The sequence below is a fragment of the Coregonus clupeaformis genome, chromosome 7 (assembly GCF_020615455.1).
Source record: "Coregonus clupeaformis isolate EN_2021a chromosome 7, ASM2061545v1, whole genome shotgun sequence".
NCBI lineage: Eukaryota > Metazoa > Chordata > Actinopteri > Salmoniformes > Salmonidae > Coregonus > Coregonus clupeaformis.
Window position 1 is genome coordinate 5,016,011 of NC_059198.1, and position 11,535 is coordinate 5,027,545.

At 42.4% G+C, this 11,535-nt stretch overlaps 1 protein-coding gene across 1 annotated transcript; it reads right to left on the reverse strand.

Moving 5' to 3' along the window:
• Positions 1-1,440: 1,440 nt before the first annotated feature.
• Positions 1,441-6,432, reverse strand: LOC121570735 (arf-GAP with dual PH domain-containing protein 2-like). The gene is made up of 11 exons (XM_045221008.1): positions 6,393-6,432; positions 5,707-5,897; positions 5,292-5,383; positions 4,787-4,875; positions 3,834-3,946; positions 3,375-3,528; positions 2,923-3,002; positions 2,266-2,328; positions 2,062-2,139; positions 1,791-1,921; positions 1,441-1,471 (listed from the first exon to the last, which is right to left on the reverse strand). The coding sequence occupies exons 1-11, from the start codon at positions 6,430-6,432 to the stop codon at positions 1,441-1,443; spliced, it is 1,062 nt and encodes a 353-aa protein (XP_045076943.1).
• Positions 6,433-11,535: the final 5,103 nt, after the last annotated feature.

Consider the following 11,535-nt stretch of genomic DNA (forward strand, 5'->3'; position numbering starts at 1 on the left):
GTGCTCGTCGTCCTCACCAGGGTCTTGACCTCACTGCAGTTCAGCGTCGTAACCGACTTCAGTGAGAAAATGCTCACCTTCGATGCCCACTGGCACACTGGAGAAGTGTACTCTTCATGTATGAATCCCGGTTTCAACTGTACCGGGCAGATGGCAGACAGCGTGTATGGCGTTGTGTGGGTGAACGGATTGCTGATGTCAACGTTGTGAACAGAGTGCCCCATGGTGGCGGTGGGGTTATGATATGGGCAGGCATAAGCTACGGACAATGAACACAATTGCATTTTATCGATGGCAATTTGACTGCATAGAGATACCGTGATGAGATCCTGAGGCCCATTGTCGTGTCATTCATAGGACGCCATCATCTCAACTTTCAGCATGATAATGCACGCCTCATGTCGCAAGGATCTGTACACAATTCTTGGAAGCTAAAAATGTCCCAGTTCTTCCATGGCCTGCATACTCACCAGACATGTCACTAATTGAGCATATTTGGGATGCTCTGGATCGACAGCGTGTTCCAGTTCCCGCCAGTATCCATCAACTTCGCACAGCCATTGAAGAGTAGTGGGACTGGTTTTCTGTATCTATTCCCAGTCGTGAAATCCATAGATTAGGGCTTAATTTATTTATTTCAATTGACTGATTTCCTTACATGAACTGTAACTCAGTAAAATCTTTGAAATTGTTGCATGTTGCGTTTATATTTTTGTTCAGTGTAGATAGCAATCCACAAGTGTGATAGTTTTCAGAGTGGGCTTTGCAGCCAATGTTGGTGGAATCTCTCTCTCTCTCTCGTTCATGAAAGTCATCTCTTCCCTCTGATGTTGGCTTCAGCTGAAACAAGACAAGCCAGAAAATAGTACATTAGTTTATTCACCATATGGTGTATGAATATATACTATGTACAGTATGTGCATAGTGTGTGTGTCATAATGTGTGTGTGTGTGTGACAGGAGGTTGGTGGCACCTTAATTGGGGAGGACGGGCTCGTGGTAATGGCTGGAGCGGAATCCGTGGCATGGTATCAAATACATCAAACACATGGTTTCCATGTGTTTGATGGCATTCCATTTGCTCCGTTCTGCCCATTATTATGAGCCGTCCTCCCCTCAGGAGCCTCCTGTGGTGTGAATACTGGTGACACGGCTCTTACTGGTGTAGTCCTGGGGCTGCATGGGTTTAGAGATGACCTGTCTGAGGGCCTCCACCCACTCTCTCTGCTCCCTCTCCTGCTCACACATGAAGACACATTGATGTACCACACATTGATGTATTTGATACCATGCCACGGATTCCGCTCCAGCCTTTACCACGAGCCCGTCCTCCCCAATTAAGGTGCCACCAACCTCCTGTCACACACACACACACATTATGACACACACACTATGCACATACTGTACATAGTATATATTCATACACCACATGGTGAATAAACTAATGTACTACTCCTGAGTGGCGCAGTGGTCTAAGGCACTGCATCGCAGTGCTAGCTGTGCCACTAGAGATCCTGGTTCGAATCCAGGCTCTGTCGCAGCCGGCCGCGACCGGGAGACTCATGGGCGGCACACAATTGGCCCAGCGTCGTCCAGGGTAGGGGAGGGAATGGCCGGCAGGGATGTAGCTCAGTTGATAGAGCATGGCGTTTGCAACGACAGGGTTGTGGGTTTGATTCCCACGGGGGGCCAGTATAAAAAAAATATATATATGTATTCACTAACTGTAAGTCGCTCTGGATAAGAGCGTCTGCTAAATGACTAAAATGTAAATGTAAATGTAAGGCAAACTGGCGGTCTGGCGTCTCCACTGTGATGCCACACCTCCACCTGTTGCCTCTGGTCCTTTTGGGAATGCACTTACTCACTGAGTAACCATTGGTCTCTGTGCCGATGAACACAACTCCCAGCTCCTCAGCATCCTGTAGTAGACAGACACACACACAACATGCTGATAGTGTAGAGATTAGGATTAGAGTCATACACACAGGTACACATACACACGTACACAGCGAATACACACACCCTTTTGAGATGATGAGGAGGTGGATTCCTTTCTTACCAGCTGGCTTTTGAAGTAAAGGAGCTTCCTGTCTTGGGAGTCCAAGATGAACCATCTCTTTTTGAATGTCTCCTTTTGCTACCCAACAAATACACTTTATTGTCACTATGTCATAATGCGATTACATTGTAACAACCAGGTCACTTTACGTTTCTTCTATCCAATGTCATTATTTAGTATGATAATCACAAAGTAACTACCTACCATAGGACCTGTCTTCTCCATGTATCCTTCTTTGAGGTAGTTTCTGGTAATTCTAGTCATCAACTGTCAGAATGCACATAATGAAGAGGAATACAGAAGACGCAATTATAAGTATCAGTTAATTTATTGCTAATTGCAATGGTAGTTGTTGATTGCTATGGTTGCTGAATATATCCTTAGGTACCCTCTCAAATCTGAAACTTGTAGAACTTCCTCTAATGCATTGGTTCATAAAAGTCTGTCTTCACATGGCATAACAACACCCTAAAGTTTCAAGTTTTATTAGTCATATGTACAGGATACACATGGTATACACTGTCCAATGAAACGCTTACTTGCAGGTTCCTTCTCGAACAATGCAACAACAATAAGAAATAATAACATATAAGAATATGAACATAAAGTAAATGGCTCAGTAGAATAGAATATACATTTTAGCATAAGTATAATACAGGAAAGCACAATTTATAGTACAATATTTACACCCTAAAGTGAATGGTCTACAGGGTACAATCAAAAGACCAAATTCATGTGGGGGGGACATTGGTAGCCTCTGATTTGATGGAAATAGAGATACTGTGCCGGTACAAACATGGTTGAAAAGAAGGGCATATACCAGAGAGAACTTTACTGAAATATAGTCTAATAAACACTTACTTCTTTATCACTTCCTGTGGGGTATGCTGTTTTCAGGTAGGCAAAGCGAGCAGCACGAATGGCATTGAACCAGTGACAATCTCCGAGCAGGGAAGACTAGTTAACACTGATATACAGCAGAATCTGAAACAGGAGGATGAAAAAAATTATAACTGTGAATACAAGCGGAACGGCAAAGATCTCAGACAAAAGATTAACAAAAGCTTGTTTTGCAAAGTTGTAAATATTTTTGCATGGCTCTTGCTCACTTCCTCAATTGATGAGGCCAGACGGAAAGCTTTTCTTATTCATGGTAGTGCGAGATCAGTTAGATTAGAACTCCGGTAGTTTTCACTTTCATAACAAACATATGGCAAAGGAGTTGGATAAAACAAACAGTGACAGATCGTTGATCACCAGGCTATACAAAAGCTACTCTTCTATAATGAAGAGAGAAATACAGAAATAAATGCCTACCTCTCCACTCTTGTGGTAGACATAAAGGCTTCTGGTGTGGCTGTCTTCCTGGTAGGTAATCTGCAGACCATGGGCGTGACCAATCTTCTCAGGTTGAAAGGTCACATTCACGTCTTTGATGGAGATGAGTGCTTTGGGCCCTTTGGACGGCTGAGGGCGCAGAGTGATGATGCGTACAAGGCAAGCCCAGTGAAAACACAACAATATGCCTTAAGACAGTCAACAGTTGGAGTATTTGTAAGCCTGACTTGAGATAAAACTGAATGTACGTCATAGTCAAATGATAAATGTTAAGATGAATCACAAGTGAACCCTTGTAAATATTAGCAGATATATGGCACTGAACTCTTTTCACCTTTCAGTAGAGTCGCACTTTCAAAGTATGTGACCATAAACAGTTTAGCAATGTAGCCCTGCAGCAAAGCTACCCAGCATGTCAATGACCTCACACTTACATCCTCCTTGTTGTAGTAAGCCAGGGTGAATTCCGTCTCAGACAGAACAAACGTCCTTCTCTGAAACTGTCCCTTCTCCTTCCCCTTCTTCCACAACATCCCTTCATAGAAACCTGAAATGGACCCAATGAAATGTACTCTGTTACGTTTCCGCAACTCATCAATACATGTGGGTATTGCTCTAAAGAAATGTGCCCTCTATCATGTCCCTGGGTGTGGTTTTCACTCAAGTGAACGATGCTCTGCTGTAGGTCCACAGAAGTGTCAGTGTGGCAAGAACAGGTTTTTCTTGTCATTCTATGATGAACAAACTACATTAACCCTGCAAAATGCCTCACTGTGGGCAATATTTATATTTCAATGTGTCATTTAGCAGGCGTTTCAATGTATGTAATTTAGCAGACACTTCAATGTATCAAATCAAATTGTATTTGTCACATGCGCCGAATACAACAGGTGTAGACCTTACCGTGAATGCTTACTTACAAGCCCTTAACCAACAATGCAGTTCAAGAAAGGGTTAAGAAAATATTTACTAAATAAACTAAGGTAAAAAAATAATAAAAAGTAACACAATAAAATAACAATAACGAGGCTATATATACAGGGGGTACCGGTACCGAGTCAATGTGTGGGGGTACAGGTTAGTCGAGGTAATTTGTACATGTAGGTAGAGGTAAAGTGACTATGCATACATAATAAACAGCGAGTAGCAGCAGTGTAAAAACAAATGGATCATTTAGCAGACGCTTTTATCAAACCCACTATCCTGGCGTTTCAAGAGCCATGCTCTTCCAACTGAGCTACAGAGGACCAAAATTAAAAGAATATAGAAATATAGAAGAAAAGGCAGAGGTTCTATGTGTTATAATATGTGTTATAATATTTGTTATAATATGTGATATAATATAAGTCATTTGAACGTCCACAGACAAGCAGTAAAGCCAGTTCACCTGTCGTGTAGGCCAGTGGAGGATACTTTGTCTCGCCGGTAAATTCCATCCTCTCATTTTTAGCTCTTATCCACTGCTCCCTTAGGACACTAGGGGTAAAAGGGATGAGATGTTCTACAGTATAACAGGCGTATCAGATCATTGAGTCCAGAGTTTCTCCTGCATTGCTTTAGACAGGGTGCATAGAAACCCAAAGCATTGTCCATTACATTTTTTTTTTTTAAACATTCATTGGGAGGGAGAGACAAAAATGTACTGACTGGTTAAATTATTTAGAATTCCATTGTCAGAAGTACCACTTCAGTTTTTTATTTTTTTTAACAATACAATCCTTTCCTTCCTCTTCCTACATTGCTGTGCAAAGTCAGCATCCTTCAACTTCTCTAAATGCTGCCATTCGTTTGTACCACCAGCCAGAGGATGATTTGAGGACAGACATTAAATTACAAAAACGAGTGCCCAGTGTCAGTGAAGTAGTGAAATGACCTGGGATGGCAACACTTACGCACAGTCTTCTTGCTGGGGCCGGTAGTAGAACGCTGGGACTGCTTTCTCATAGACGGCTCTGGCTGTGGCGTTTCCATTGGTTTTCATGAACTTCGTTCACAAACAAACACCCCAAAAGAAGAAAACAGAGGACACAAATATATTGTATTGATTAAGATTGCAAACCAAACCAGTATCAAAAGTGGTCCTCCAAGATGAGAACCAGGAGTGAAATTGTCATGTAGTGGTCACAAAACCTGGTCTTGAAGAGATACTGGTTGTGAAGGCTTTTATTCCACCCCAGCAAAAATTAATGATGATTTGTTGATGGATTGATCTGGTTAGTGTTGGGCTGGAATGAACACCTGAACACCCTGTAGATCTCCAGAACCATGGTTGGTGGTGACCACTCCTGTAAGAGATCCATTCAGTACCTCCACTAGCTCGTCATCCCAGAAGTCGAACCGTATGGATTTGACGCGGCTGATGTTGGACAGGTTGCGGTGCACTCCAGAGCAGTTCAGACACACAAACACACCCAGCTTATAGGACGCCCAGTCAGGATCTATACAGTGTATGCAGAGGACGGGAGGATCACCAGAAAGAGACAAGACTCTCAAGATCACTCAAAGCTCATGGAAAAACAGAGATCAAAGAATGAATGACCATCTCTGTGTGGTGTCAATCAGCACTGAAAATCACTCATATCTATCAAAATGGTCAATGGTGATCAGGGCTGGTCCTGGCCATTCTGCCGCCCTAGGCAAGTCAAAAATATTGCTGCCCCTGCAAAACTAGAATAGTCCCAGTAAGCATAATGAAGTTGAAAAGACGTCTAAAATACATATTTTCCAGATGTTGACGTTACGTTCAATTTAGTTTCTGAATGAAAGGTGAAAATACGTATTTTCCGGACATTGAAATCAGGTTCATTTTCGGTTCTGAATTAAAGTTGAAAATACGTAATTTATAGACGTCTATGTTTGGCCCAAATCAAGGCTTGTCCAGACCGGACCAAAAACCAACGTCCGTGGATGTGGAAATCAAGGCCGGTCTGGACTGCACCAAAAAAACGACTGTTGGTCCAAAAGATGTCGGTGCTTACTGGGGTGTAGCCTACCCTGTCCGCCTGCGATGGAATTTTTGGCATGCCCATCCATGTGTTAGGCCCACTGTTTGTAAAACAGGCCGTTGCATTGACTTTATTAGTCCTGATTCCTGTGACTAATCAATTTGGCTAGTTAAGCTCTGAATATCAGCTACCCAACTTTATACTGAGCCTATTTGCAATGTGTTTACACCACAGGAGGTTGGTGGCACCTTAATTGGGGAGGATGGGCTTGTGGTAATGGCTGGTGCGGAAGAGGTGTAATGGTATCAAATACAACAAGCACATGGTTTCCATGTGTTTGATGCAATTCCATTCGCGCCGTTCCAGCCATTATTGTGAGTTGTCCTCCCCTCAGCAGCCTCCACTGGTTTACAAAGGGGAAATACAGAAGTATTTTCTTTTTCACTATGATCAGCTAGTCAAAAACAAACTTGAAACCACTGATCATGACAATTTCGCCCACAAGGTGAAACTCCTGGACAGCAGTTGTGAGTAGCCTGATTATCCATTCCATATTGTCCATTTTACTTTGACCTGTCCTGTTTTTAGGATATTGTAATGAGCCTGTAAGGCCACCGAAATTCACATGTAGTTTGTTGACTAGCATAAACAGTCTAGGATGACGATTTCCCATAAAATAAACAAGTTGTAATTTATTTGGATGAACACAGTGCACCCCAGAACTAATCCGACGCACACAAGTGCCTCTCGAAAAACTCTCCCTCAGCATGCCGCAGCATCATCATCACATACAGCAACTAATTTTCATAACATTGTGTGATAGGCTGAGAGACATTCGAATGTGTACGCATATTTCTATGGCGTGTTCATAAATTAACTTTGGAGTACCAGTGTGCCAGAGTGCCCTCGTATATTCAGAGCGTTGTTAGATTGTCCGTTCGTGAATTCAGAGCGTTTCGCTTTTGGAGCGTTCAGAGCGCACACTGAACGCTCCTGCCGGGGAGTAGGGTTGATCCGAGCGTTCTGACCTCACAACGGCAGTCAATAACACAAGCTAACTTGGCTAGCTAGCTACTTCCAGACACAAATGAGAGAACACCTCACTCTGACAATTTTACTCGTACTAGCAGAACTGGTTAGGCTGTTTTCATGTTATCTAGAACGTTGGTGACTGTAGCTGTGCTGCTGGCAACAATTTAAAAACTTTTTTTTTGCCGACGTTTACTGACACCGGTCATATTCAACGGGTGTTGCGCGTTCGTAAATTCATGTTATTCTGCGCCCTGGCACAAGACGAGAGTGCTCTGAAATGGAGTAGATAGCCAGAGTGAATTTACGAACGCACCCAATATGTTGTTCGTTAACATGTCAGCACATTTTTTATTTGATTGGGCGCAATTTAGGTTAGGCTATTTGATCGGAGAAACCTGCATGATGTCTCATTACATTGTCATACATTTCATATCCAGCCTGTAGGCTACAGAAAATGCCACATCCTATTTCTACCATATAGGCTACTATATATATGCTACATGATTTATGTTAGAACGGTTTTTTTGACGGAACGTTGGTGGAGCATGGCAGCGATGTCTCTCCAACAGCACTCCGGAGAGGCGCGCTGGGAATGGACAAGCTAAATATGTTTGCGCCCCTGCCTTTAACAAAGTGGCCACTACTTATCACAGGGCGGCATCCGCGCTCACCTAAAATGCCCATATGCCACTGGTTGAGAGAAATTGTCATTGTTTTTGGACAGAATTATGTGAGGTTGTATGTGTTGTTGGAGGTGCGTATTGGTCAGTTTTGCTCAGAAATGCCGCCCTCTTCAAACTGCCGCCATATGCAGGTCGCCTAATCCTGCCTAATGAGCGTGCTGGCCTTGTAGGTAGAAGCAGTGGCGGCTCCTGAAAAAATTCTCAGGGGGGGCAATTTTTCTGATGATTTAGGTGACCTACACACATTTAAAAAAAGATATGTCCAGCAACAACATGAAGACAGGGGCAGCATATAAGTCAATACCAGAAGCATTTATTGACTGATCTCAAAAGTGTTGGCTTACCAGGGTTGGTGGAGCCCTCAGTTTCATCTTTGCCTCGCAAAGCTAACTCAAACACTCCGCAAAACTTCACACACTGGATTAGCCGGCTGAGGATGTGGCGGTTCTTGCTAATGTCGTAGTAAATATATTTGTTATAGTGAATATGGAATATGATATGTTGAGTAAAATGTTGTGCTAAGATCTATTTAGGTCAGGAGCTGGTTATAAGTTCTGTTCCTATCCAATAACAATGGACAAAAGGGTCCTATCTTGTCAGCCTTGTCAGCAGGTGGCCAAGGACAACACCCACGCCATAGGCCTCTCAGTTCTTCCAACTCACGAGTTCTTGCTCTGAGGACACACACACACACACACACACAAACACACACACACACACATCATCACTGTTAAACACACACACACACACACACACACACACACACATCATCACTGTTAAAAAACACACACACACACACAACAAAAAATCCCCTCTCTTAGGCTGAACATTTGAAGACAGAGAACCCGACTCAGAGCCAATGCAACAGTGACACTAGCCTGGAGGGGACCTCGCCCAACTCATCAGGACCAATCAGAAGATCAGAACTACTAGATTCAACCTACTTCATTTATACACAATGTTTCGGGGCTCTCTTCAGATAGCTCCCTAAGAGTTTGACGAACGGGTCCGTGCACGCGATTCCAGATATCTTTACCTCTGAATAAACTGCCTTTATTATACCATATCCACCCTGTCCAAAGTCTCTACTTGGTCTCAGTTCTCCAGTAAACTTGTGATTATCAACACTAACCTCATCGTTGTGGCGGCGGACAGCTAGCCTGTATCCCTCATCCAGTTGAGTGGCAATGTTCACTCTCCCCAAAGCAGACAATCTCAAACAGCTATCCATGTGGGTCTTTGACAGCTCATGTTTCTTAATCTTTCCTGAAAGATGGTGCATGTCCGTTACACACCAGTCGCTGTCCAAGCGGTGCTGTCTGCCGTGCCGCCTTCAGGGTGAAAGAGTAAGCAGGGGGTAGCAGAAGACTGCATTAGCTACATCGCAGCCTGCTAGCCAGGTTTTTCGTTCGTACCAATTTTTGGAAAATCCTCGGGTGTAGGACTTTCCGCCTTTAGTAGAAACCTGTTGAATTATTAAATTTGGTCTGGGAGGTCCTAATTGTTTTGTCGTATCTGATGAATGGTGGTCATTATTGCTGTCAACAAAGAGTCCGTTCATGCTGTATCGTGTTAGAGGCTTTTATTAAAATCACGAGGTTACAGCATAAGTTAACAGACCCGCGGAGTCCGGAGAACAGCATCCTAGATTGCCATGGCCGTTCTGCCTTCTCATCGTTTAACCCCTATTTATAAACAATGCAAAAAGAGGGGTGGCTCCCTCTTCTGGCCAATCACCAGTCTCCCCTGGGGCGTCACCCTCCAAACGCTACATTTGAACTAAGATCATAAAACAACATTCTTTGTTCCTCCAAAACATTTAACAAAGACATAATCTTCAGATACGATATTCCCCCCTTCGAGATTAACTAAACGTCTCGAAAACAAACAGAATAGGATTATGACTAGTAACCATTTATCTTATTGAGTATCTTTAACATTAAACCAAAAACATTCTCCTCTAGAGTGTAAATACCTTTCTATGAAATACCTGTTTATGAAGTGTGAATACATTACTATCCTTATGAACAAATCTCTATGGAGTGTAAGAGCGAAAAACTGTCCGGCAGCCATCTTTTCAGATATCCATCCATCAATCAAGACAGTAAAATTCTCTCACGGTCCCTCTGCCCCAGGCAACCACCTCGGTACTCCAGATAACCTCATAAACCATGTAAATGCCTTTGAAACTATGATGCAATTAAATACACATGTAAGCCCCTGCAAACAAAATCCTATCCAAAAACATCCACTCTAAAGGCTGGTCAACCCATTGGACCCAAAAGTGGAACTCTCCCTTCCTAGCCTCTCTGTCCCTAAACATTCACGAAATAAACAAAAACATCTAAGATCCTCACATGTATTCAATAACATCAAACATCATTCTACAAAATTAATCCCTGAGGCTATTACACAATTATGTATTACACATGTCTATATTTCATTGCAGACACTGGAATGTAGTCCACTACACTTCATCTCCCCGTAGTCTCCTCTTCCAACGGACTTGTTGATGATGGAATCGACCACACCCTCCTTGTTTCATCTCTTCCAGTCATATTGTCCCTTCATATTGTCTTTGTTTGAGTATTTCAATCTCCACATGTCCCCCAAATGCTTCTGGAAGAAAAGAAAAGAAACCAAACAGTATCTTTTCCAAAAAAAACACTTTCAAATTGAACATCAATATCAACTAAGAATATAGAAATGATATATAAATGATGTATGAATCACATAAACCTATTCCCCCCTTTGATTCATAAATCATACCAACATCACCCTAATATTGAATTTTTTTTTGGAAAAATGATCAAATAATCAAAAATGATATTTATCCATCAGTTCCACTTGTCCAGATCAGGAACAGTCACCACCGACATCTGAGTGTTGTCTCCAGACATCACTCTCCAACCTATCTCAATATCATAGCTTTCTCAAAAGTTAGTAACATATTACAAACATCACACAGTGTTATCAAAGCTGCCATTAAAATGTAACCCATCACTGCCCCTACTGGCCTAATTGATCTTGCAACCAAATCCTCTCAGATCTCCCAAACACATCCCTTATAATGCATATATAACCCTAGTGATAATATCTGAACTATCTGGACTCAAAGTATAACTAATATTTATCCACATGATCTTCCCAAATGTTACACCATACCATGAATAAAGTCCCCCCTTCTCCCTTAGACTTATCCTTCAATGATAGGCTTGAAGACTATGACATGTCGCCATGTCACCCTTTTAACCCTAGATTTAGCTGTGTCCGGTGCTATCCCTCTTATAATGGTAAAACCTCATATGGAAGCTTCAACGTTGACATGTAACAAAATCCTTTCCATCCATAATGTAAGAATATATATGCTTTATCACCACAAACCCTCCAAATATCTCAAAAATCCCCATAGTCACATTGTCAGTCAAAAGCTAATCGTTTAACCATCAAAGTCCTGCTCTTCTTACTACCTGGTA

Coding starts and splice junctions, on each gene's coding strand:
- LOC121570735 (XM_045221008.1), bottom strand. CDS start 6,432: ATGGATGGGCATGCCAAAAATTCCATCGCAGGCGGACAGG. Junction 4,876..5,291: donor CCCCAGCAAGAAGACTGTGC/GTAAGTGTTGCC, acceptor TTTTACCCCTAG/TGTCCTAAGGGAGCAGTGGA. Junction 2,329..2,922: donor CCACAGGAAGTGATAAAGAA/GTAAGTGTTTAT, acceptor GCATTCTGACAG/TTGATGACTAGAATTACCAG.